This window comes from Camarhynchus parvulus, chromosome 4 (assembly GCF_901933205.1).
Source record: "Camarhynchus parvulus chromosome 4, STF_HiC, whole genome shotgun sequence".
In the NCBI taxonomy this organism is placed as follows: Eukaryota; Metazoa; Chordata; class Aves; order Passeriformes; family Thraupidae; genus Camarhynchus; species Camarhynchus parvulus.
Window position 1 is genome coordinate 23,337,433 of NC_044574.1, and position 26,761 is coordinate 23,364,193.

Consider the following 26,761-nt stretch of genomic DNA (forward strand, 5'->3'; position numbering starts at 1 on the left):
GAACCTCCAGAAATCTCTTCTAACCTGTATCATTCTATTATGATTCACTGAGTCATGTGACATTGTAATTAATTAAAAACTGACCAAAGAAGATAAGAAGGAAAAAATCCAATAATTATCCACTTCATTAACAAAAAAGCTTTTGGAAATAAACCTGAACTATTTGTCAAGTCCAGATTTCAGACTGCTGTTAAAGGCACACCACTAAGTACCAGAACTCATTTCTAAGATAAAACAAGTTTTTTTTCAGGTACCACTAGAAAACTTTGAACTAAAACATTTTAAAATTAGTTTAAACAAAAACATTCGAACTTTCATGAGAGGGAAGTATTTGATCAGAGCACTAAAAAGAAACTGCATTACAATCAGTAAATCCACCTTGTGAAATTATTTCAGTTTTAGAAATCAAACCCCTGACAGATATGTAATTAAGTGATTTTAAAATCTCCTCTCTGTCAAAAGCATTCCAAACCCTTCAGGTCAAAGCACTGCAGGTTGCTTTAGAAGGGGAGCTGCACACACTGCTTTATGCACGAAGCCTGATTTCTTGTTACAGAAGAAAAATAACACGAGCTGTGCACACTTGCTCAGAGAGACTTCAGTCATGTTGAAGAGCACACAACTGCACCCTACCCATTCCAGGAGCACAAGCAATACCCAACTCATGCCACCAGTACCCAGCTCTTCTATATGAATCAAGGGATTTCAAAACAATTTGCAGAAGAGAAATGGGGAGCTGAGGCAGGGGGAAGCAAAGCAGATTCCTCACTGTCACTGCACACCAACCCAACCCCCTCCACAAGATAAAGCACTGTAACTTCACCTCAAAAATGTAACTTTTTAACTACACCACTGTCTGCATTACAGCTCCTTCACTCTGTACAGCACTTCTGTCAATGTCCAAGCCCATGTACAGACACAGCAATTAAGTTTTCTGTGAAAGAAAAAAAAATTAGCAAAAGACTGCCACATGACACCTAGAAGCGTTTATTTTATGCAACAAACTTAAATATGATCATGTGTACGTAAAAGTGTACACTGTATCTATGCTGAACAATGCCAGGAAACATAATATTGATGCAACAATCTTCTAAAATAAACATTAAAAAATGAGCCTGGACAGGAAGACAAAATGCAAAACAGACTTACTTCCAATCAGCACAATGCTTAAAATTGAGAGCAATCCTAAACATTTCCAACTTTCCTTACAAAGCTGCCAAAGTCCAACTATTTTTAAAAACTGATTTTTTTTTCTTTACATCAATAATAAAAATCTGGTGACAAACATTATAAAATCAAATGCTGGACTGTCTTTACTCCTTTAAAATTTAGAATATTCCAACAGAACCGCAGGAGTAAAAACACTTAAAAGTGATATATGTTTTTATAAAACAAACATCAATATGTACATTTATTGCAAATTATATTAAACTAAAATGGAGGGAAAATTAAAAAATGAAATGTCTACTTGCGAATTAATAACAATTTTAAGTGATTACTTTCCCACTCTGATAAAAATCAGAAAGCAACATTTATAAAATTGCCACCACATGACTTTTCATAGCAGGGAACTGAAATCTGTACATCTTATTTTTGCAGAAAAGTAGGCAGGCAGAAAGAATTATACATAAAACAGTCTCCAAAAGTAAAGCAAAAAAAAAAAAGTGATTTTTTTTTCCTCTAGTCTGGTTTAAAATCCATTCAGTAGACTTCTACCTTTTCTGTGAAACATGGGAATACCTGGCTCTAGGATCATGAATTTTCAATGTCAGTGTAAGGACCTTCTCTGACTTCCTTTAAAAAAAATGCAGCATGAAAGTTAATGGTGTAAATACACTTTTAAACTCCAGAATGCAGGAACTGGAACCAAGTGTTAAGCAATTTGCTTAATTATTGACTTTTCATAAAAAAAGTCTCTGGGGAAATAAGTACAGATGCTTTTAGCCTCTTTCTCAAGAGTTTCTGCTTTACATTTCCATTGAGAAGGATTAATTTCATGTGAAAGGGAAGCATAGTTTTCCTTCTGGTTTCAGAGCTGAAAGCTGTGTGTTTTGAAGTAATTTCAGTTCCTGTACAGGAAATTTCTGAATCCTAGTTTTTGCAGAAGCTTGGAGCATGCCTTTATTTGGCCTTCATTTCCTCCCTTTTCGAGCAAGTTTTCTTTTTACCTTTATGAGGGGAGAAAAGGAAATGAGTTAATTGTAAGGACATGGAAACAACAAGTGATTCTGAATCAAAATCCTACCAAATATTGTTTAGATTTTAGCTTTTACACTTCTTATACTGTGATTCTTCCAACTCCATCTTGTATCTTCTTAACAATTACACAATTAATTGAATACAACTGAACTTCCTCATTGTACAGCACAACTTCCTGATAAACTTGAAACTACACAACTTGAATTGTGCATTTTATAATTCCATACTAAGTCATGTTTTTTCAGCATAAATATGAAAGTTATCCACTGCTTTCACTGGAATCAGAGATTAAGAACAGTAACTTGATTTAATTAACTACAATTACCAAGGTTTATAAAAATAGCCCATTTTACTTCAGAATAGGCACTACTTCAAATGTTTTCCCAGTATTTACAGTAACTTGTACAAGTCTACTTAAAAGCAAAAAACCTATTAGATAGAGCATTTTTTACACACAAATTTCTTTGAATTCTCACTGTATAAACTACAATAAAGAAGTAAAAACAGAGAATTGTCCTATATAAGATGCCTGCTACACCTTAAGGAAGCCTCCCTCTGCTATCTCTGTATCCTCAGTATCTTCCTGGCTGCTCCCACAGGCCTTAAAAAGATCCATTGCATTTTGAGAGTTTTCTGAACTTGAGTCTATCTCCAACAGTGAATCTCCATCACTTCCAAGCACCTGGCTTCTGAAAAACGTTAACAATGTTTTGGTATTTTGTCCAAGAAACACTGAGATATTACACATTTAAAAGATGTTATCTGATACAGTAGCTTATTAAAGGCTATGGATAGTGCAATTTGTTCTGAAGACTTGAAGGAATTTGACACATTAAACAAGCATTGCAAGGCAGTACACAAATATTACACTCTGGACAGACCATTTTACTGCTGTATAAAGCTTACTCTTAGAAAAAAAGGTAAAACTATTTTTGTTCAAGGTTCTCTGCAAGATCTTCAACTTATAAACCTCTAGAAAGAAACTATTCCAATGATTCCTTCTTCCTTTAGATCATTTTTGTGATTTCTTAGAGCACACTGGTTTGCAGACCTTTGGACACTTTTGCCTTAATTATGTACCAGGTCCAGCAAAACAAACTTCTCATGTTAATGCTTATTATGAATTGCTTGTATTGCAAACCAAGTCAACATGCTTAAACACTAGAGTAGTCCAGATTATCATCCAAAAGCTGTTTGTGGTTTACAAAGTTCCAAATGTAATTTTCAGTTACTTAAAATAGACATTACAGTACTGCTAACATTAAAACAAGCACAGATTCAAACTACCAGAAAATAGCTACAGCTGGCACTATAAATTTCCCTGTGCATTAAAGACATTCAGCTTCCAAGGCTTTGCTATCACTGAAGGGAGGCACAGCAGAGTAACCAAATGCCAGCATGTCTGGCATTAATGAATGCACTGAAACACCATCAACTCTTGGTTCCTTTAGACAGCAATTCTAGGAAGGGGAACCAGGATGCATTAAAATAGCATTTGGTGAAAACAGGTTAAGTTTATCCTGTTCTGACCAAACAAATTAATTTCTCCAATTCCAGCTGCCCAGGTACTTTGAAAAATAGAACTCAATGCAATATATGGTTGCAACATCTGCTGTGGTTTAGCTGTGCCCTAAACTATGCTAGGTCTGTTGTAACTGTAAACTCAGGGTCTGACTTGAGACAGGAAAGGACCATCCCCCATCCCACGTATTTAATTATTTATTTTTACCTCTGTAGGTCAATTTGTCTCTGTGCTGCTGCTGGCTTTTTTGCTGTGTCTTGCTGTTTTGGTGCTTTGGCATTACCTGCCTCTAAACTCCCTGGGCCTTCCTGGTTGGCAGCTGCCCTCTTCCTTCCCCTGACAGGTGCTTTGTTTGTTTCCTCGTTTTTTGCAGTGGTACCCTGAGGTTCTGGTTTGGTTGGTCGCCCTCTTCTGGTTTTTGCTGCAAGTGATGGGCCTGTTTCTTCTACACTTTTTTCTTCTGTTTTTTGATGAATATTCTCAGTTCCAGATGCTGTTGCTGTTCGCTTTTTCCCACGTTCAGTGCTATTTCCTTGTGTTGTCTGATCAGAATTCATCTCCTAGAAAATAAAAATCATGAATGTGAAGAAAAAAAGATTCCCATAGGCAAACCCAAACTGTTATCTCCTTCCATCACAAACATGAGCTTTTAAAACTGTAAGTATTGTTATGAAAACACATCACATGGTCTTTGATTTTGGACCTTATCCTTGCAGAAACATTTTCTACATATTGTGTAATGTTACTAACTGCAGCTAATCTATCTTTTAGTGGTGTTAGAGACATTACAGTAAGAATAATTATCTTTATGAGCTCCTCCCATGATCATTTTTCTGGACAAGTTCCTTTTACCGTCTCTTTGTCAAATGACAAGAGAAAACTGAGGAGCAAAGAATTATTTCAATACAGCAGTATTTACTGTTTACTTCCATACATGCAAATTTTGAGACCAACATTCAGTGAAGGTGCAGTTTACTGAAGACCTAAGTGTCAGTAAAGAAAAACCCAAGGAATAAAGAAGTAAGATCACACCAAAAATGCAACTTGTTGTGTTTGTTAATTCTTCATCATGCCTGAATGGGTATGGCCTACATACATGTTCTTCTCAGCACACTGAACAAGGTAATGAAGCGATTAAATACCATGAAGAGGTGTCTGTACATGTGGAACAGAAAGGGTTAGCAATGTACTTCTCTACAGAGAGCAGTATTCATATGGAATCAAAGAGGAAGCAACTGGATGCTAAGCCTTCATTTGAACACTGACTTCCAAAGCAGTTGGGAGAAGGGGTACAGAAAAGGATACTGAAGAAGTATGGCTGGCATGATTCAGCAATTTCCAACAAACCAGTGCCACTATTCTAAGTGCTGGATCTGAATCAAGGACTGTTTTTGTTAAATATTCTACTATTGTTTCTTACGTGTTCAAATGAGTCAGGCAATCTCTGTAACCTTCACTACTGTTCCAGCAGCTTCATAGTAGACACTTATAGTAGCTATTCATATGAACTTTAAAGATTCTCTGAAATTTCAACTTCAAGAACCTAGAAAGCATTTTTGAAATTTACTTTATATGTGCTCTGCCTAACTTTTCTATGTGATGATACAAATCCAAAACACCTGCTTATTACTCTGATTTCATCTAATAGAAAGAGATTAAGCAGATATATAATTTCTTAAAAAGCCTAAATCATCTATGTATCCCTACATTATTACAAAAATCTACTTTAAATCACAGAATCATCTAGGTTGGAAGTGATCTTTGAAAATCATCTTGTCAAACCTGCTGACAGCGGGGCCTCAGTGGTTATACAGGGCTTTGAAAAGTCAAGCCATGAACACTGATAATCCACCACTTTTCTGGACAGTCTGTTCCAGTGTTTCAATTTCTCCACAGTGTTTTGGGGGTTTTTTGTATTTTTTTTCCTGCTTGCATCCAGACAATTTCCCCTGAAGCAACTTCTTCCAGTAGCCTTTTTTCCTTCCAGCAAGCAGACTCGAGAATACTTCCTTCCATCCATCTTTTCCATAAATACCTTGTAGATGTTGAAAGACTGATTGATCCTCTCCAAGGCTTCTCTTCTCTAAGCTGAACTCAACACTTCAAACCTTTCTTCACACAACAACTTTTCCATGCCTTAATCATCGTGGCGCCCCCTGCAAGGCTCCCTCCAGTTTTTGAGTATCTGCATCAAATTGGGGGGACACAGTATTCCAGGTATGGCCTAATGAATGCCAAATGGGGTGGAATAACCACATCCCTCTATCTGCTGACTATTCAGGACACAGTTTGCTGCCCTCACTGCAGCCAAGGCACACAGCCAGCTCATGCTCTGTTGGTTATCCACTGGGGATGGTCCCCAGGTCCTTCCCAGCCAACCTGCACTCCAGCCAGGCAGATCCCAGCATGTTGTACAGCTGCTTGAGTTTCATCTGTCCCAGGTGCAGGACTCAACTGTGTTAAAATTCATGCTATTGTATATTTTATAAGTTAAAAAATCTTTATGATTTAGGCATGGGGTTCTCTCTTTAATGAAAGAGGGGTGAACCATACAATATATTTTTAATAGATTAATTAAGATTTTAGCTGTGACAAAATTTTAAAGTTAGATGTCTATTTCATGCTGTAGGACCACTTGACATTTTCTTGGCAGTAATTTCAGTTAAAGCTACTACAGGTGTGAACTTGCAGTCTGAACCTCAGGCTCGCTCTTACTTACATTGGAAAATGCAGAATAAATGTAGGAATATTTTGGAATTTTAGAAAAGAAGAATGAAGTCCATTCCAATGAGTGCTATAAATTATTCTGGATAAAATAAATGGCCATTCTGAAGACATGGGGTCCTCTGTCAGGCTGGGAAACTGACACAACTATATGAAATGAAACTGGATGTTACTAGCTCCTCAGAGAACTGGTGTACTGAAAAAACCCCAATGTCAAACTTATTACAGACATCAGTCCAAAAAATCCCTGGACATACCTTGTTTTTCACAGGTTCTGTCTTTGCTGGTGTGACTGAAATAATCCTCACAGGATTTTCATCATTTTCACTGACTCCGGTTTCTGATATATCTGAACTTTGTTCCCTGGGAGCATCATGGAAGACATAATAAACCAAAAATATACAGAAAAGAAGAAAAATGTTTGGAATTATTTGGGGTAAAGAAAAGGGGGTGGGGGGAAGGGGCATCAACGCAATAGGCTAAATTAGTTTAAAAACAATTGAATTTGCCAGAGTCCACACACGTATTTTCTTTCCCAGAACTGGGAAAGGTCTGAAAGGAATTGGCTGGTCATTGAGCCAAATCCCTTACCACAGACACACCACTGTATAATGACTTTTGCAAACTTAAGACCAGGGCTCTAAAATAGGCTGTGTTCTTTTCCCAGATAGAAAGAGACAATACTGGAAAATATACTGAAGAATAATAAACACCAATAATGCCCCAACTTCATAGAACACAAAAGAACAAAAAAGAAAAAAGTAAGATTATTACAACTTATATCATGCACACTTTACAGAACAAACTCTGAACGCAGTTACAATTCCCTTTGGCCTTATGGAATGTAGCAACTAGACTTGACTTTCTCTGCTTTCTTTAACCCTTTATTTTAGTCAGATAATCAATTCCAAACTAAACAGTATTAAAATCTGAAAGTGCAAACTGTTTCTCCAGATTTACAACAAATTTTAAAATTCCGCATCCATATAAAAATAATGCTTGCTAGCAGAAACACTGAGTATTGCCATCATATGTTGCATCTTTCCACTAAGACCCTGGCCTGCTTCAACAAGCTCTTTTTATCATCCTTAATCTTGTACAGATCAGAATATTCCATCTATATCAAAAAAGTTTCTTGTTTCCAATCAGGATTAATCGTAATTTATACATCAAAACATCATAACACAAACTGAACCAAAAAGCAAGTATGGAGATTTTACCTATTGAGAACTACTACATTTTCTAAAACTGGACAAAATAAGGACACTCTTCCAACATTTAAACACACACATCAAATCATCTCCTGTCCTAAAACTTGCAAGCACAGTGGAGACCATTAAGTAAAGAGGTGATGAAAGAAATGTTGGACTCCCATACCTTGATCTGTTTCCTGCAGAAGAGCTCAGCTCAGAGTTTACACTGCTTCCAGTCTCTGATCCTGTAGTCCTAATATATGGTCTCCTTCCAGTTGCAGATAATGGTTTGTTTACTGTGCCTAATACACCGGTCGGTTTCGGCTAGAAAAAAATGTTTAAATCTTAAAAAATGCAAACTTCAGATACATATTTAATTTTACAAATATTTGCTTGAGTATTTAAAAATACTTTTCCTGGGCTAACAGTCTTAATCACAATGCGATCAGTTTAGAGCTACTAACCTTATCTTTACTTTAAAAACATTGTTTATCCTTTTACTTCTTGTGATTTAAAAGCACTTCATCAACTGCTCTTCTCTCTCGCATGCTTTGAAGACATACCAGCTGGAGAAGTCTCAACAAAAGCCAAAATGTTGGGCAATATTAGAGTTGAGAGCCTCTGGGTAAGGATGAATGGGAAAGCAAATAAAGCTGATATTTTTGTGGGAGTCTACTCTTGACCACCCAGCCAGGACACTACCAGCAATGCGTCATTCTACAAGGAATTACAGGATCCTTCTGGATCAACTGCCCTTGGCCTTATGGACAGCCTTGGCCCTGTGTATGGGGGACAGCAGACTTTGGGTGCTGTCAGACTTTTGGGTGCTCTGGGAATCTGCTTTTGAAGGTACTGCCATCTACGAATGCTGGTCCCTTTTTAGGAACCATCTCTTAAAGCACAGAAGCAGGCAATTGCAAAGTGTAAGATGTCAAGGAAGTGAGGCAGAAATTTAGCCTGGCTGAGCAGGGATCTTCTTCTGGAACTCAGGCAGAAAACAAAGCATACAGTATTTGGAAGCAATGTGGCAGGATTACAGAAATGCTGCTCACCACTGCAGGGAGAAAATTCCTGTGGCCAAAGCTTGATTAGAGTTCAAGTTAGCCAGCACCATAAAGGTCACTAAAAAGGGCTTTTTAAGATATGTCAAAAGCAAAAGGAGGATCAGAGATAACACTGGGCCATTACCTGATGAGGCTGGTCACCTCACAAACAGGAGATGACTAAGCAGAAACATTTAACCCCATCTTTGCCTGTCTTCAACACCAATGATGGGCCCTGGGACCCCACAGCCCTGTGTTACAGCACTATGTTTGGCAGGAATGATAAACAACCCCAGCTCCCTCAGCTGCTCCTCATAAGACTTGTGCTCCAGACATTTCACTCATTCTGTCTTCCTTCTCTGGACATGCAGTAAACTCAGCCACTCAGCAAATGGAGTAAATAAATTATTATATTAAAACAATAATATCTTTTAGTAAATTCTGTGCAGAATTAGCACTAGGATGATGCAGCCACTGATGTGTCCAGTAACAAGCCTTTTCTACAGAGATTGCTGCTTTTTTTGCTAACCAATGTTTTCCAGCATCTGTAATATCTTTCTCCTGGCTGCTCCATCATAACTTCCACCCATGGGAATTATATTTTCTTCTCGGGAATACCTTAATTTATTAACTCGGCCTCTAAGGAAATGTAAAATTACATGAAGAATGTGACATGCCAGTTATGAAAACTTCCTTGACTGCTCTCCAGGGACAAAATATAAAACTTCCTGTTGCCTACTCAGCCTGAGCACATGGGTCAAGTCATCAGTCACAGCAAGATCTAAAACACTGTAATTGTATCACAGAACCCCAAAGAGATAGTGTTTACTTCTAAATCATATTTATATAATTATATGCAGAAAAGTAATATAAAAATTTAACACAAATGTATAAATGTAATAGTTCAGTTAAAACTCAAGCTGGCCACTGCAATGGAAGATAACAAAAAATTTTACAAATACATTAACAAAAGCAGGGCCAAGGAAAACCTCAATGCTTTACTGGACAGGGAGGGAAACATTGTTACCAAGGATAAGGAAAAGGCTGAGGGATTTAATGCCTTCTTTGTCTCTTTAACAGAAAGGTCAGTTATTCTCAGGCTACCCAGCCCCTGAACTGGTTGGTAGAGAGACGGGGAGCAGAATAGATCCCCTGCAATCCAGAAGGAAGTAGTGGCCTGGTGAGCCATTCTGACACTCACAAGTCTATGAGGCTGGATGGGATCCCCCTGAGGGTGCTGAGGGAGCTGATGGAAGAGCTCACCAAGCCACTCCATCATTTTTCATCAGTCCTGGTTAACTGGAGAGGTCCCAGATGACTGGAGGTTGGCCACTGTGATGGCAATCTACAAGAAGGCCAGAGGGAGGATCTGGGAGATCTACAGGGCTGTCAGCCTGATCTTGATGGCCAGTGAAGTTATGGATGATCTGCTGGCTATCTTTAGTGTGATCACATGGTGTGTACAGGGCATCAGGCCTAGCCAGCACGGATTTAGGAAAGATGGGTCCTGCTTGAGCAACTTGATCTCCTTTAATGATCAGATGACCTACCTAGTGGATGAGGAAAGGCTCTGGATGTAGTCTACCTGGACTTCACTGAAGACTTTAATATTGTCTCCCACAGCACACTCTTGGAGCTGGTAGGGCATGGTTTGGACAGCTGCACTCCTCACTGGGTTAAGAACTGGCCGGGTGGTCAGGCCCAGAGAGTGCTGGTGAAGGTGCTCCATGCAGCAGTGCCCGGTCACTATTGGTGTTCCCAAGGGAGCAGTGCTAGGGCCAGTCCTGTTTACTACCTCTACTGATGATCTGCACTAAGGAATTGAGTGTCCCTCAGTCAGTTCACAGATGACACCAAGTGAGTGGCACTACCGTGTGCTGGTGGGCAGGAAGGCTCTGCAGAAGGACCTGGACAGGCTGGATCAATGGGCCAAGACCAACACTATGAAGTTCAACAAAGCTCCCTGCCAGGTCCTGCACTTGGGTCACAACAACCCCAGGCAGTGCTACAGGCTTGGGGCAGAGTGGCTGGAATGCGGCCAGTGGAAAAGGACCTGGGAACGCTGGCCGAGAGCTGCTGACCATGAGCCAGTGTGTGCCCAGGTGGCCAAGGAGGCCAATGGCATCCTGGCCTGTGTCAGCAACAGTGTGGCCAGCAGGACCATGGCTGTGACTGTCCCTCTCTAGTCAGCACTGGCAAGGCCACACTTTGAATCCTGTTCCCAATTCAAGGTCCCTCACTGCAAGGACACTGAGGTGCTGGAGTGAGTCCAGAGAAGTGCAATGCAGCTGGTGAAGGGCTTGGAACAAAAGTCTTATGAAGAGCAGCTGAGGGAGCTGGGGGTGTTTAAAACTCTTTACAACTGGTTGAAAGAAGGTTGTAGCCAGGTGGGGAGTGGCCTCTTCTCCCAGGCAGCTAAAGACAGGAAAGAGGCAATGTCTAAAAGCTGTGCCAGGGGAGGTTGAGGTTGAAAAATCAGGAAAAATTTCTTCACTGGAAGGACTGTCAGGCATTGGAATAGACTGGCCAAGGATGTGGTGGAGTCACCATCAGCACTTCAGGAAATACTCGATATGGCATTTAGTGCTGTGGTTAGTTGACATGGTGGTGTTTGGTCAGTGGCTGGAATCAATGATTTTAGAGGTCTTTTCCAACCTTAATGATTCTGCGATATCTCCTACTGTTGTATTGAACCTAACTCTGCATTACATTTTGGAAAGCCTCTCCCAGAGGTGCTTTGCTGTGCAAATAGAGGATGTTAGAATCACAGAGTATCTCCAGCTGGGACTCCCTGAAATAGATGTTCAAAAGTGCATAGACATTTGCACCTGAATTTAACAGCAATAAAAGCTATATTAAAAATATTACAACTGAAAATTTATGATCACCAATGCTAGTGGTATCACAATTCTCTATATGCATCATAACTTTACACCAAGCTTACTTCAGTAATAGAAGAAACTGTAATCAAGAACCTGTACCCCAGTGCACAGATAACAATCTTGGTGTTGTGTACTCATCAGGTAGTATGTTCAAGGAATTAATTATATGTCATCAAATAGAGTTACAAATTACTGTACGTGAACTCTTAATATAATTTTTAACAGCAGTCCAGAATATTTTAAAAACCACAAGTAATATTCTAAGGCTTGCAACTTGCTAAAATACAGTACCTTTCCCGTCAAAAGAAGAACCCTTGTCTCTTCTGAAATGTAATTCCTGTCATTGCAGAAATCCTGCATTAAAAAAAAAAATTAGTTTGTATTTGATGTCTCAATCTCCCCTCTTTTTTTATATACTAACTTTTTTATCAACTAACTTCTCAGATGCAACTATCAAGAGTTACGCATACTTCACACCACACAACCTGCTGACTAATGAATCAATCTAATAAAGATAGGTTGAACTTGTATTTTGATGGAGATTTACAGTGAGCGTTACTGAATGACAGTACGCCATACCTGAAATTGCGATGAACATTTTTCTTCTAAAGTGATATGAATTTTTTTAAATGATGCAAAACTGCTCTCCTTATTTGTTCACTTGCATGTTTTTAATGGGAAGTCCTAACAGAGGAAAAGAGGTGCCATTTTCTCTAAACAAGTTGAAAGTTGTTACCTTTGTCACGCTGAGTATCAGAGTTTACCAAAATCCTGTAACTGAATAAAGGCACCAGCTCACTGTTACATGGCATCTGCCATTTCACAATTAAATAGGAAATAAATTTTGCTTAAACAGCCTCTGGAAAGGCAGTTAATTAACAGCCCAGGGCACTGAAAAATGTCAGCCAGTACATTCTCCAGGACAACTAAAACATTAGGTCTGGTCCAAAGAATTATTTGTGCTCCTCAAATACTTTTCAGAAGTAGGTCTCCTGGAGAGCAGTAGTGCCACTGCTGACAGCAGAGGTGTACTTCCCAAAGCTAGTAATAAGAGGACCAACTTGTACAGCAAGCAGAATAGCCCAACAGCTACTGAGAGATAGTAACATATCATGGGGAACATAAAATAATGTTCCCCTTTTTCTGATTTGCATTCTAATTCAGATATACAATCAGAAAATGCATATATTCTCATATATTCAGATGCACTTGTAAAACACACTAATGAAATGATTCAGCAATACATGCTAACATATCAGCATTAATTCCAGTTTGCTCTCACCTGGTTACAAACATTTCTGTCATGTATTCATAATACAGACAGCACAGCATAGAGCTGACTTTAAAAAATTAATTGCTGATAATAGAATATGTATTTTCCCACTCATTATCTTACAGAAATAACCAGCTCTCAATCATAAAAAAACCCATATTTCCTCTTATTGCTTTGGAAATAAAATTAACAAATTTACCTTTTCAGGTTGTGTAAAAAATTTGGTTGGCAATACAGGGTCCTTTGGTGAATCTGCATTGCACAAAGCACTTTTGCTGTTGATTACACATAGTGCTACATCACATACTGTGTAAAGTTTCTGGAGAAAAAAAAGAAGAAAAGCATGCTTTAGGAATTACTCACTGTTTTTTACAGTGTAGAAAAAATGCAGTAGTTCAAAAAGTTTAAAATATGTGTTTAAATAACCACCACTAAAGGCATTTTTAATAATTATATCATTAACCATACTGCTATGTCTTGAATCACATGGAGAGGTCCTCATTTTTCAGATGATACTATTTATAAAACCTAGTAATACTTTACATGACTATGCTGTACAATTGAAGCTCTTGCTCAATCAAATCACCTTAAATGGTTTCTCATCTCTGCTAGAAACAAATAGGTTTAACAATAACTATATAATGCAATATTTCCCCCCCCAACAGCAGAAGATATTTATGTGAGGAAACTAGGCAGTTGTTAAAATAAGGCAGGCAGTAGCAGGAATACTTTAAAAAAATGCAGGTATTATGAACTGGCTGAAGTCAGCAAGGTTTTGCAAGAATGAGATTGGAAACATACAGACAGTGGTTGCAATTAAAAGTGTCTTTAAAAAACCATAAAAATGCCAGAGCTAGTTCTTTCAGACTTCCTGCAAATCCTGCTTGTGAAACCCTCAGCTCATGACCCAGCACTAATCTCAACTGCATTTCTTACTTCATTGGCCTTTGGCTCATCAGGAGACTGAGCATCTCGGGTAAGCTTGATGTTTTCTGACATCTTTTTCATGAAGGCATGGCTATTGTTTTCATTCTTTGTCATTAAAACTTCAAGCATGAACCACAGGCACCTAAAAAGTCATAAAACCACAAGCAATTACACTCCAGCTTTTATACTACAGCTCCTACATACATCAACGCTTCACAAAATTTTGTTAGCTGTACTAGCTTTTTCTAAGAAACCAAAATAAATTTGAAGACATAAACCGATAACTTCATATAATGGTGTAAACAGAGTCTAGACCTCTACCACACACAGTCTTAATTGTACTCCTTCGAGTAAACCTGCTAAATTAGTGTGCTTATTATTACATCTGTAAATAACTGCCCAGCCAATCAACTTTTTTCTCTTCCACATATGAATAGAAACAGGAATTCTGGTGCTATCATCACCCAAATGAAATTCTGTACTCACTACCTTGAGCACCATGTCCCTTTCAACCGTGGACCATGAGCACACTCAAGGCAATCTTGAAAAAATCACGCTGCTGCTAGACAGTTATCCACATGAGGTGGATTAAATACTGCAGTTCAGATAGCAGAGGAGATGCAAAAAGCAGGTCAGATTCTTCCTAATGTTCCATATGGGAGGAAAATTCTCCCAGGTAAGACTTAATGGAATTAGCCTTCCTAGGTTTTTTTGTCTTAAATCTCGCTTACTTATAGTGAGACTACATCAAATTTTGACTGGAAGTTTGTTTTAAAAATTTGTCAGTTATGATATAAAGCCCAAATAGTCCATCCATGCTATCGCTTGCTATCAAGCTCCACCACTGCATATGGTTAGAGGGTCAAGAGTCACTGTAAGGTAAAATAGTGCTTAGTTGGGAAAGATATACAAATTCCCTGTTCACAAAAGCCCCCATCTGATACAAACTGTAATGGAAGAGATGAAGGAACATCTCTCTCAAAAGCTCAGAGGCTAATGCTCCGTCAAAATACTTACAGAGCTATCTGATGTTCAAGAAACTAAGATGTCTCTAGTCTGACTTGCATCCAAGAGCTACAAAAGCTATAGTAAATCAATCTGTTAGACAGCTTTACATCCATGTATACACTGTTTTCAAGAACTTGAATAGGATGAATACAGGACCAGTAACATACCACCCTGACCCAGGTTTTGCAAAATCCAGTGTTATCCCAAGGTTACGACTGAGAACACATTATATTCTGGTAATTCCAGTTAACTCATGTCAAATTCAATAGCTTGACTTTCCTACTAAGTCAGTAAATTACATAAATAATTATCAACTTTGAACAAGACCTGTCCAAAACACCAGTGGGATTTTATGTAAAAAAATATGCACCTAGAGGAACACAGTCACATGAAGTCATTCTTTGTATCCATTTCAGTAATTTCAATGTGAATTAGGAAGAGAAAGACACTTCAGACAATATAAAGATAAAAAACAACCAACCCCAAACATAACCCTACAGGATAAGCTTAGAAAACTACATCAGTAACAGTAAGTATCACAGATAATGGTTCAGGAACTGCTAAGCAGGCATTTACTGTACATCACTGTATCTAGGCCATCTTAACCAAGACAAACTAGGGAGACACCTACAAAACACACTGCAAAGCCTGTTTTTCCAACTTTGCAAGCATCTAAGTTAACACTTTAAAGTGAACACTAAGACATTCAGAGCTGTTAAAAGAAACACTGTATCACATTGAATGGAAAACATTTTTCTCATATCTCAGGAGACTCTTCAGAGAAGTATTCCTGCCAAAATTCCCCCACAGAGTATTTCTTTGTTTGGAGCAGTCCTTTCTGGCTAGTTCAGCCAGTCTGTGACAAACATGAGGGAGGAAATTGGACAACAAAGGAAAGCTACACAAGGACTGTCCAAAAAAGCTCTGCGCACTAGAAAGTGCTTCTCAAAGAAAGTATTAACTCAGTGGCTGCCAATCAGAACTTGTTCCCATGCATTCTGGATAAAGTACATGCTGGAGGATGCTTTCAGATGTTGCCAGGAATAGGGAGTGCTGGGACAAAATGCAGACTTGTTGGTAAGGTAAAAAAATCTTCACTGACTTCAGGTCTGACCAGGTGTGAATCAAGAAACTCAGAAATCAGAACACACCAAGCTTTTCATTTAGAGAAAGAATCAGACTTGGACTGTGAGAAGTGAAGGTGCAAAAATCATTAGTCTATTGGTACCAAAACAGAACTGCTTCTTGGATGATGTATATTGTAGCATGTGGTTATACATGCCTAATACAAAATGAACAAAGCTCAGTTTCATCAAAAATCAATACAACAAAAAACTAAAACACTAAAACCAGAGCTGTGTGGTGAGAGAGACAACATGCTTAAACAATTTTTAAGTGTTAACTATTTTCTAAAATTTTAAAATTCACTGCAAGGCATAAGGAGCAAAAGAAGTTATAATTAAGATGTGAAATATTACTTGAGGAACACAAGAAGGTCTGAATGTGGAAAGAGTACAGAACAAGCTCCTGCCAAGTATGACGGTATTGTATACAGTAATCTGTGCTGAATACATTAAGAAGTACTAAGCCTGCACTGCTGATGTATAGTGCAAATATAAGTCAGCAGCAATTACTTAGAATGACTTTTAGTAGGCTTGTAAAGAAGGGGAAAATAAGGTTCCAGTGAGGCAGGACCTACCCAGCCTCACTGTTTTCAAGTCTTGGAGAAGCACCCTATTTTAAAAGTTCAAAAATATTTGAACTAACATTACTTGACATCCTATAAATATTCCTTGGCACAAAGACAAGACTCTGAAATCATTGCTTACTTTAAAAGAAGCACACACAACTCACTAATTTGGTATACTACAGTATGACCTAGAGGTTACCATTAGGGCTTTCAGAATATACTGCTAAGCAGTTGTTGATGCCTTCTTCCCATGGTTCAGGTGATCCATATTTCCATTTTACATTTACTGGTTTAGAAGAGACTGTTGATAAAACAAATATTTCTTCTTCCTAATTAGTATTTTCTTCTTCCTAATTAGTTTCTTTCCAAGTGCAGAACAATTCTCAGCATAAGAATTCTAGAATCACTTGACACTTACTCTTTGACATCACGAAGCTGATCAACATCCTGAGGTTTTGTGAAATCTGGATCATGTGCCAGTAAGTGAATCATATATGGTACCACATATTCAGGCAGCAAGGACAGCAATTTTTCTACAGTAACAACAACAAAAAATTACTTCTATATTACACACATACACATGCATCATAAGAAAAACTTTTTCAAACATGAAATGAAAAATTTTGACTTGCATTTTCTTCCTACTGACTTTACTTTTAATGAATCATTAAAAATAAATGAACGTGTTTTACTACTACAAAACCACTTGGTCTTGCTTCAGGAAGGTAATGATAAAGCCAAAAAATATCAGGACACAAAATTTTGGTTTTTGATCAAAACAACCACAACCATAAGAGCACTGTATTTTACATCCATAATTCTCAGCCATGTACAGAGTAGTATTTTTTGGTTAATGCTAATACTGAACTAAGTAAATTTAGATTTAATGTGTCTAATATAAAGATGAGGAAACAGATTAAACTTATCTAGTGTTTCTTTAGAAAAACCAATTGCTTAAGTTTTAATAATTACTCCTTCCAGTTTAGTATTACTGTATTCTTAACAATTTTAGTGAAATACTAACCATTAGCCATAGGATTCTGCTTAATATATTCTCTTCGTATACTGATGTTTTTCAGCAAGCACTGTCTGGCATGTGCTCTTCTCTCCTTCACAGGGTCTTTGGCACACAAAGCAAAGATTGCCATATATTCCAAAGGGAGCAGTAACTTCACAAGTGCCTTATGCAGCTTCTGGGCAAATATCTGCCTCACTTGGTAGCACTCATCCTATAGCAACACAAATCATAAAAGCGCAACCATCAAAATCCTGGTCTTATTAAAAAAAAAAAGGCATTCAAGGTGGAATTATGAGGAGGCTTACTAAAAATATGAACAGAAGCAGCACTATTAACATTTGAAATTGAAACTTCAAGAACTTGTGAAAGCTGCAGTGAGGAACAGAATATACTCTGTAGCAGCAACAAAAGCTCAGAGGTAAAGACTCAGAACTCGATTAAGGGTCACTTCAATTCTAATGCAGTTACTTACATTAATGACGAGTGCACAGAGCTGGAACTGTTCTGGGGTAATTATTTCATGGTAACAGGGTTCCTGTGCAAGCTTCATTATTGCACTACCAGCAGCTAATCTCAGTCGAGACATATCTGATTTACTAAACATGGCAGAGAAAAACCCCAAATAATTAATTACAGCTCACCACAACTATCTGCATATCTCTAATTTCTTCTTTTTACAAGATCAATGACATGCCAGTAACACAGTTCTAGATCAAGCTAAATTAACCCTACCAAATTTGTGAAAAATAAACTGCTTTACTTTCCCCACAAAAAAACCTCTACTTTGAGTAAAACAATGAAATTAGATCAGTCAAGTTTCTTGTTTTCCTATCACTGTTTAAATTAAAGCAATGCTTTTGCCAGTTTTTCTCTTTCCTTCCTTCACCCTCAAAATGAAGTTGAGGTGCAGCTACTTCACAGTTGGAATGAAGAAGTTCTACCCAAGATAAAATCTAACATGCTTGGGAGGTGGTTATCACTCAACTGTTTTCAAAGATACCTCTGCACGTGTTCTACTCTCTACAATGACTTTTACTAGGAAAATAATCTAATTTGGAACTCTGTAGGTATTAGCAAATTGCAAGAAAGGGAGTATCCAACATAATTTCATGCTGCTACTCCACTCCTAATATTACTACTCTGATCAAATCTGTAGCCAACATGGTGCTGACCTTAACATTCCACAAGCACTCTCAAAGAACCAACATTCTTTGAAATTCTAAAACAAAATTTATGGAAACCTGCAAGGAACAAACTCTGACCTGATTCGCTTCTGTTCTGTCAAGTCTCCTTCGCTGACGAGCATAGCTGACAACAACCGGAGTGTGGAATTGGCAGATTTTGACTGGTTGTTCTTCATACCCAACAACCAGCGCAGCAAAAGTTTAATTGCCTGCACCTATCACACACAAACAAATCAACAATCAGCTTACTTGCCAGAGCTGGTAAGTTACTAAAACCTCCTGTTGTCAAATTGGAATTCCCATAGATTTCTGTGTATTAGAGCGGATACATTTTTAAAGGAACAGAATGAAGCAGTAAACATTTAGAGTGAAAAAGAAGAAGAAATACTGACCTCTCCTGAGGTATTTCTGACCTCAGGAGACTACAACTATGGTCCACTGTCTTTGCAGATCTGCATCTGCAAAGGATGCAGGATACTTGATATATGATTAGAAGTAAAAGCAACTAGATAAAAATTCCTAGAAATGGCCATAATTAGATTCCCATTCATCGGGGCCTCAATTTATTTCAAATCTGTTTACAAGTCAGTAAAGTCAAAGTCACTTTTCTTGTAAGGAAAACTACAACTTTTGAATTTCTTCATCTTCTCAATGCTCTGAATAATTAGTATCAGTAAGTGAAGATAACAGAATGCATAGTTTCTATCAGTTTTATCAGTTTTGTGTATAATCCACAAAAACAACAATATTCTAATAGGACTAATCCGCAACACAAAAACACTTGAAAGGATTTCTTCTAATATTCCCAATTGCTTGAAGAAAAGTAAATTTTTAATTGCAGATATACACATTATTCCTGTCAGCAGATAAAACACACCTTTGCTAGTACTTCTGGAGAGACTTCTTCATCTGGAGACCACAATTTTCCATTTTTCTCACCTGTTGACTATAGAAATTCATGTAAGTATACAAACTGGTTCAATTCATACAGAAAATGAAGAAGTAAAAATAGAAGAAAGTAATGGATTAGGCGTTCTTTTCAAAAAATACGTTTTATAATGCAATTATCACTGTACTAACCACTTACAGAACATTACAGACCCATTGACAAAAAAAGCTCTATTCCCCACAGAGTTCATAATAGGCTAAACAGTATAATAAGTACTTACAAAAAAAAAAAAAAAAAAAAAAAGATAATCTTACCCTGTCATTCATTAGGAGATCTTTCACAATGAAATTTGCAACAACAGATTTCATTGGAGAAGCAAACTGGTCTGGAGCCAACATAGAAATATGACCCAAAGAGACCAAGGGAGTTATAAGCTGTTCTGGTACATCAGCATTCAAACTTCTACTAAGAGGCTGGGGAAGGAAAAATTAAAAAAAAATCAAAATTCAGCTTCAGTTAATAAATTAACATGTCTTAAAATAGTTTATTTTACTGCTGTATTGCTGATGCATTTCACTGCTTTTCCAAAAGAATTAATAGAACTAGCAATCAGAAGTATGAAGAATACAATTTCCTATTCAACAGAATAAATAAAAATCTCATATAAGGTAAGGGCAAAACAAATTCTATATTCTCTTCTTATTTTAAAGTGAAACACATTCAAACCTGAGTGACATGGGAAAAAACTTTGACTTAATTCTGTTCAGAAGTTGTGAACACCTGAATCCCAACTGCCAATGGTAAAAAACAGCAGCCAAAACCTTGGAAACCACCAGGGACATTTCTACTAGCCATCAGTATTTACCTTCCAGGTAACAGTCACCAGGACAATTCCTGTATCATCCCACACCACTGCATCAGATTCTGGTATTAGGGAGGGAACAAGCACTCTCACAGAACTCTAAGCAGAAATCGAACTCTGCAAGCTTAATTGAAAGCTTTTCACACTTACAAATTATGCACAGGCTCAAAGACAGACAAGATTAAGAACATAAAATATTTTACAAGTGCAGATTAATAATGTTATTATTTAAAAGACTACAGTGAGAAGTAATAAACTGCTCTGTATAGAATATCTTTTTGCTTAATAACTTGTCTAAGGAAGCAGTAAGTGAGCAGTAAGCTGATGTTTGAGCTTACAGCCAAACATAGTTTTCTGCACTAACTGCCTCAGTGAGGCAGGGCTGTATGTGTAAAGACCTTAAAGCTGGGTAATTCAATACAGCTTGAAAGCAGGGACTGTTATCTCTCATTTAGTATCTGCTAAATGTGTCCCCATGGGATTTGCTGTGGATCAAGCCAGCATATTTAGCTTACTTCCTCCAAACTTCTCCCATGCAGATAAAAAGAAAAACCTTCACCTATCAGACATGAGAATATTAGTAAATTGTGACTTTAAGAAACAAATATTAATAACTTGCTATTGTAAAATTAAAGACTTAACTACTTAACTACCACACATCTGTAGGCTTCCTGACCTCATAAACTGTTACCTGTTAATAAACAGCAGGAATTAATTTTAATTACTAGTATCAATTAATAACAGAAACAAACCTTAAAGGCAACACATACCTCAAAGATCTGTGCAAGTTGTACTTCTTTATTTGAAAATATGGCATGTATACAATGAACAGCTTGTTTTGCCTGATGAGGAGTGCCTCTTTTTGCTTTCTGATGCAAAATCGGAATTAGTGTTCTGTGTGAACATTAAATAGAATACTTCAAAATGCAATTTGCAATCTACAAAAAAGTAAGTATCTTCACACACACAAATCTATCATCACTGTCTTATAAATCAAGTATTCCTTTGAAGTCTGTTCAGGAAAGATCACAATCATTAAGTAAAAAGCAGGATGGAACTGTATTTAGCAATACTTGAATATCTGACTGTACACATACAAGAAGGAAACAACCCACAGGAAAAAAAGTCAAACCTAATAGAAAATAATGATCAAAATAAAGCTATTTAGGAAGACAAATGTAAGGTGGGGGCAACATGACAGTTTCAGCTAGGATGAATTCCTGGACTTATTATCCACGCCTGGGAATGAAAGGGCTGAAGAAAATCTGTGAAAGCTAAGAATAACCACTGAACATCAGTGTGCTTACAGGCTTTTATAACCAGAACTTTTAATCACAATGTATACCCAAGCAAACAATTGCTTTGCTGTGAGATTTTGAATCTTCTGCAATCTATCTGCTGATCAGAAGGCACAGAAGGAAAGTGCAGGGCTCCCGATACCAGGTCCAGGGTGGTCAGACTGTGCAGTGCCACTCCCCAGGCAGTGCTGGAAGGCAGGTCTGTCCCATCAGAGCTCAGCAGCTGAGCCACTAACTCAGGAGGTTCATCTTGCAACTCACCCAGCAACTAACATGAAAAAACAAAACACCCCAGAAAGAGTCGGACACAGAAACATCCCCAAAAATCTCCCTGCTTTCTTGAAAAGCTCTTTGATAGTATTCAGTACATGGATTATTCAGCACCCTGCTGACACATTCTACATAATCAAAATCAGCAACCAAGGCTAAAGAGCAACTTGCTGGGTTGAAAGAATCAAACCTCAGTTTCCTCAAAGCCCCCACAAAAACCAAAACCAAACCAAAGACCCTGAGAAACATGTTAACACTATCCTGAAGTAGAAAATCTCTTCTCAAACCTGCCAAGATTCCACAAATTGAATTAAGAGCCAAAACAGGACAGATTTCAGTAAAACCTACAGTTAAAATAAGCTTCAATGGCTAACCTACAGTTTTCATGGTGTTAAGTATAAGTACATTAAAGTGTCTTTGCCAGGCCTTGGTGCTGCAGCAGTTACAAACCACACCTCAGCACATCCCAACTCACACAAATCTGCAAAAGGTGGAATGTTGACATGCACCTTTACATGTTTACATCTACAAGTTCATACATGGTCCATAGGCCCTGTTTGAGCATGGCCAGAGCTTTCATCAGGGTCCAGAGCCATATGGTAGTCTTTGTCCATGAACTGGTACAAAACCCCTTATTCATTTCCTATGCAAGAAAGAAGTTGAGTTGCTGCTGGTGAACACTGCTTCAAAGGACAGCAAGTAGCCTGCTCACAGAAGCATTTAAAAAAAACCCAAAATACAAACAGGTCCTTTGAAACAAATTATCTTGGTGATTGTATCAGATCGTTCATTTATGATAAAAATTTCTGAATACATGAAGTCTGGAACATCTACTTGTCCTCAGATGTCTTTTTCTTTGTGTCAAGTGTAAACACTGACATGGTTTTTCAGAATGCCAACCTGATTTGCCTGGAAATCATGCCAAGGATGCTACCTCCCCTTGGACAGTTACATTTTTGAGATCTCCCAGACTAAACTTCAACAATACCTGAGTAAGGCACAAAGTCAAAAAAATTTCAGCAATACCAGATCCTTTGAGAGAACATTATATAGCCCAGCTGTAGAGTATTGATTAAATTCTGGTAGGGAACCAAAGACACTTGGGACTGTACTAGGAACTGTACTCACAATGGGGACTGCTGGGTTTTTCTTTCTTTCTTTTTACCCCTACAAATGTCTTAAAATGTATCTTATATAGCTGTATTCATAATATTTTCCTTTTGTCCAAAATCCGATCCCCATTCAGAAGAATCACTGAGGTTACAGCTTTAATTTACAGCAAACTTAAAAGTGTACACTGATATGCATTTTAGCATGGCAATATCCAAAATGATATTTCAATATATGAGAACATGAAACCTGTGATTTATTACTTGGACAAGTTAGTTACTGACAGGTTGATTTTAAATATCACAAGATATTTAATAGTCAGTGAATACCTAGTGGATTATGCACCTTTAATCAGCAGTATAGCATGAACTGAATGACAACTTACAGACAGACAATTATTCTTTGCTAGAAATTCATGCTTGCTTTTAGCTTTTGCTTCCCATATTGTTTAATAACAAACAGAGCTGTTAACTATATCAGAGATTGTATCTGTGTTCCTTACAAAGATCGAAAAAATTGTGTGAAGGACAGAAATGAGTAGAAATTATGCCAAGTAATCATATCTTTGCTGTATTTTTGCTGTTGCTTATTTTGTAACCTAAAAGATATGAACTGGTTTTAATTTCTCTATTATATGAAGATTTTGAGGAATTATCTAACACGTTGAATAAACACATAAAAAGTGTGAGAGCACAGAATTTAAAAATGAAGGGATGGGGACAGAAAGGTACTGAAGGAAATAAAAATCATGGAAGAGAAGCTGATCATATTAACAAGACTAGATAGGGGTAACACATTGAATAAGCTATCAAGAGGCAGAATTGCAGATATGAAAAGCAGAATCTGACAATACTCACGATCTTATCTGTGGCAAGTCTGTTTCTATTTTGTGACCCGTGTTTCTGAAAATCTGTATGGCTGCCTCAGCTACCTTATCATCTTCCATCCTGAGGCACTGCAGTAGAGACTCATAGGTCTCTGCAGAGTGGAACGAGGTAGGATGTGTAAAGGACAGAACCTGCAGACAACACATTAAAACAAAGGTATATTTATTCATAGTAAATGAATAATCAGAAAAACAAAAGGAAGGCTGTTTATGGGCATTACCATCACCATAAATAGCTGTTACATGCCCATACAAAACTATTACATTCAATAACTGCATTGTTGAGACAATTTATATATCAATTTTCAAATAAATACATCTAGGTTTTGCTTTTCAGGTCCTCCTGTCCTCCAAATATTTTGTAAGATACTACATGATTTGAATATATAAAAACACATTTCTTCAAACGAATGTTTATATTCCAATCTATTTAACAACACTTCTTTTCAACCTAATTGAACTGAACTGGAATTTTAATTTCTCCAGAATCTATAGTCCCTGAGCAGAAAAGAAACCAAGAAGATTAAGACATCTACAAACAAAACACGGGCTACTGTTTTCCAGATACTTCAAATCCTTTCTCCCCATTCCACTCCTCAGCACCACTGAACACAAGTTCCCTTTTTCTCACTAAATAACATGGCTCTTGAGCTAACTGTTTGCTCTCCTTCCAGTGTCATACACACCCCAGAGAAGGCGTCTCTCCCAGTTTCCCGGTTTCTCTTCCTCTCACTTTACACCTTTTTCTCTACTACTTCCCTAAGTAGTAGAGCAATTCTGTTTCCCTAAGCAGAAACCAATTTCTGCTTTAACATGTACATTTCAATGCTTGGCACCCTTTTCAAAACATACTTCTTCCAACAAACCATCTCTTCCACTATTCTTCTTTCAAGTTGAGTATTAATAAGAGTTTCATACATTAAAAAAGTAATTATCTAAGTAATAACTACTAAATCCATACTAACATTAATTCATTACTCATGCCCCTTTTGCCCCTTCTATTACCGCTGCGTTAATGCAGATTACCTTGAGAAGTTCAAGCCCTGCACGAATAGCAGTATCAGGACTTACACCCTCCTCCTCATCATCAGCTGTCCCCTCTATGGATTTATTCATTAGTTTTACTAGTGCACTGAAATGAGAGATAAAAAAAGGAACAAACAAGTAAGTGCAACAATGTTAAACGCTGGAGATACAAGCAAGATTACTTAGTTTTCACAACATATAAAGGGAAAGCAACAGTCCCTGGGGGTAGTGTTGGCATTGCTGTTTGGTTTTTGCTATTTTTAAGTTGTTACATTAGTCCTTTTCCTTCTAATTTCACTTTCTGCAAAACAAATTCTTCAGGGGAAAAAAAAATCCACCCAAAAAATCCCGCACCATGCTGGTGGCATTAGATCAACACATACTTGCACAAGTTTCAGAATGTAATTAGGTTGCCAGACAAGTCTTAAAAGAAATCAAAACATTCTCTTACACAATCCCAAAAAAGCTAATTAATTCAGATGCTATATGGAAGACTGTGCTGCAGTTAACTATGTGAAAATTATGTTCACAGTTTTCACCTGAAGCCCCACAAATAGAATTGTCACCATGAACTGCTACATTTTTAAAATCATTTTACGGACAGCACAGCAAAGCAGCATCAAAAGAAGTTGCATCCTCTAGGTTGCTGGGAATGAATACATCTACATAATTTTGATTTAAAACTCACCCACACAGTTAGTGCTAGGACAGACCAATTTAAACACCAAGAAAATTATTTTTTCTTTTGCTATTTTTACCATATTTTAATCATTCATGAGTCAATTGTTCATGATCTTTCAAACTTACCTAATGGCTTCTGAATCAATATGTACAGGGGCAATTCTTTCCAGAAGAAATTTGACCATTTCCAGAAAAGGATTTGTTGGCTGCTTAGGATTTGCAAGTTTCCGGGCTATCTCCCTCTACAAGAATGTTAGATACAAACAAGAATTACACTCATTTTACTTACTTCTTCAACATGTTGAGTAAGCTAAATATAGTCACTATTGCTTTACCAGAGAGACTGTCTATATAATCAGTGAAATGTTTCTGACAGGGGGGCTGTTGGTATCTCCACACCTCTCTTAATCATGTTATATTCAAAGCAGACATACTTTACAAAACTATTTAAATAGGTTTCTAGTTAAGAGTTCTTCAGGGGTTCTTAAGAATTGCAGCCCAGATTCAAAATAGATCCAAGGAAGAGTGAAGTGCAGTGCACAGAATGTGTAAGTCTGTTGTCAAGTGTAATCCAGAAAACTGTGGGTAACCCTGCAGTACTTGAGATTTCATAACAATGAAAAAGAAATGTCCTTTGTAATTCCTGTCAATGAAATTGCTTATTTTGCCTTAGACCATTAAAAAAAATCTGTGGTGGTTGGCAGAATCTGGAAAAGTACAATTTAATATTAAGGTGTGTATTTTCATCAAAGAGGTTTAATAACACGAGGGGGAAAAAAAGAGTGATCTCCAAACACTATTCTAGGATGAAAAATAAATTAATAATATGCAGATGGTAACAGATGACTTGCTGGTACTTGAAAGCTGAATCAGTATGAGAAGACCATTTGGGAACCCTAAAACCACAAAACCAGCACTTGAAATTAAGTATTTTAAAGAAGTAAATTGGTCTTTTAGACATTATGCTTGATGCTTACAATCCCAGGAAGGAATAAAGCTAGTGTTTTCTTAAGATAATGATTGTAATTATCTTTTCCCTAATCTCTACAGGTTAATCAAAAAGGCATTTTCTGAAA

General features: G+C 37.4%; 1 protein-coding gene across 2 annotated transcripts in view; it reads right to left on the reverse strand.

Annotated features, from left to right (window-relative positions):
* Positions 1-971: 971 nt before the first annotated feature.
* PDS5A (PDS5 cohesin associated factor A) overlaps positions 972-26,761 on the reverse strand; it is a 76,244-nt gene continuing 50,454 nt past the window's right edge. The window contains exons 17-34 of one of the 2 annotated variants that reach the window (XM_030946776.1): positions 25,812-25,927; positions 25,005-25,110; positions 23,950-24,110; positions 21,185-21,308; positions 19,867-20,025; positions 19,541-19,609; positions 18,742-18,878; positions 17,952-18,075; positions 17,486-17,690; positions 16,880-16,994; positions 13,773-13,905; positions 13,036-13,155; positions 11,855-11,917; positions 7,823-7,962; positions 6,703-6,808; positions 3,929-4,281; positions 2,738-2,888; positions 972-2,168 (exon numbers count right to left, since the gene is read on the reverse strand). In XM_030946776.1, coding sequence (XP_030802636.1) covers positions 2,133-2,168; positions 2,738-2,888; positions 3,929-4,281; positions 6,703-6,808; positions 7,823-7,962; positions 11,855-11,917; positions 13,036-13,155; positions 13,773-13,905; positions 16,880-16,994; positions 17,486-17,690; positions 17,952-18,075; positions 18,742-18,878; positions 19,541-19,609; positions 19,867-20,025; positions 21,185-21,308; positions 23,950-24,110; positions 25,005-25,110; positions 25,812-25,927 — 2,418 coding nt within the window. In that variant the 3' untranslated portion in view covers positions 972-2,132. The remainder of the gene's footprint in view (positions 2,169-2,737; positions 2,889-3,928; positions 4,282-6,702; positions 6,809-7,822; positions 7,963-11,854; positions 11,918-13,035; positions 13,156-13,772; positions 13,906-16,879; positions 16,995-17,485; positions 17,691-17,951; positions 18,076-18,741; positions 18,879-19,540; positions 19,610-19,866; positions 20,026-21,184; positions 21,309-23,949; positions 24,111-25,004; positions 25,111-25,811; positions 25,928-26,761) is intronic. The other variant, XM_030946777.1, reaches the window with a different exon arrangement.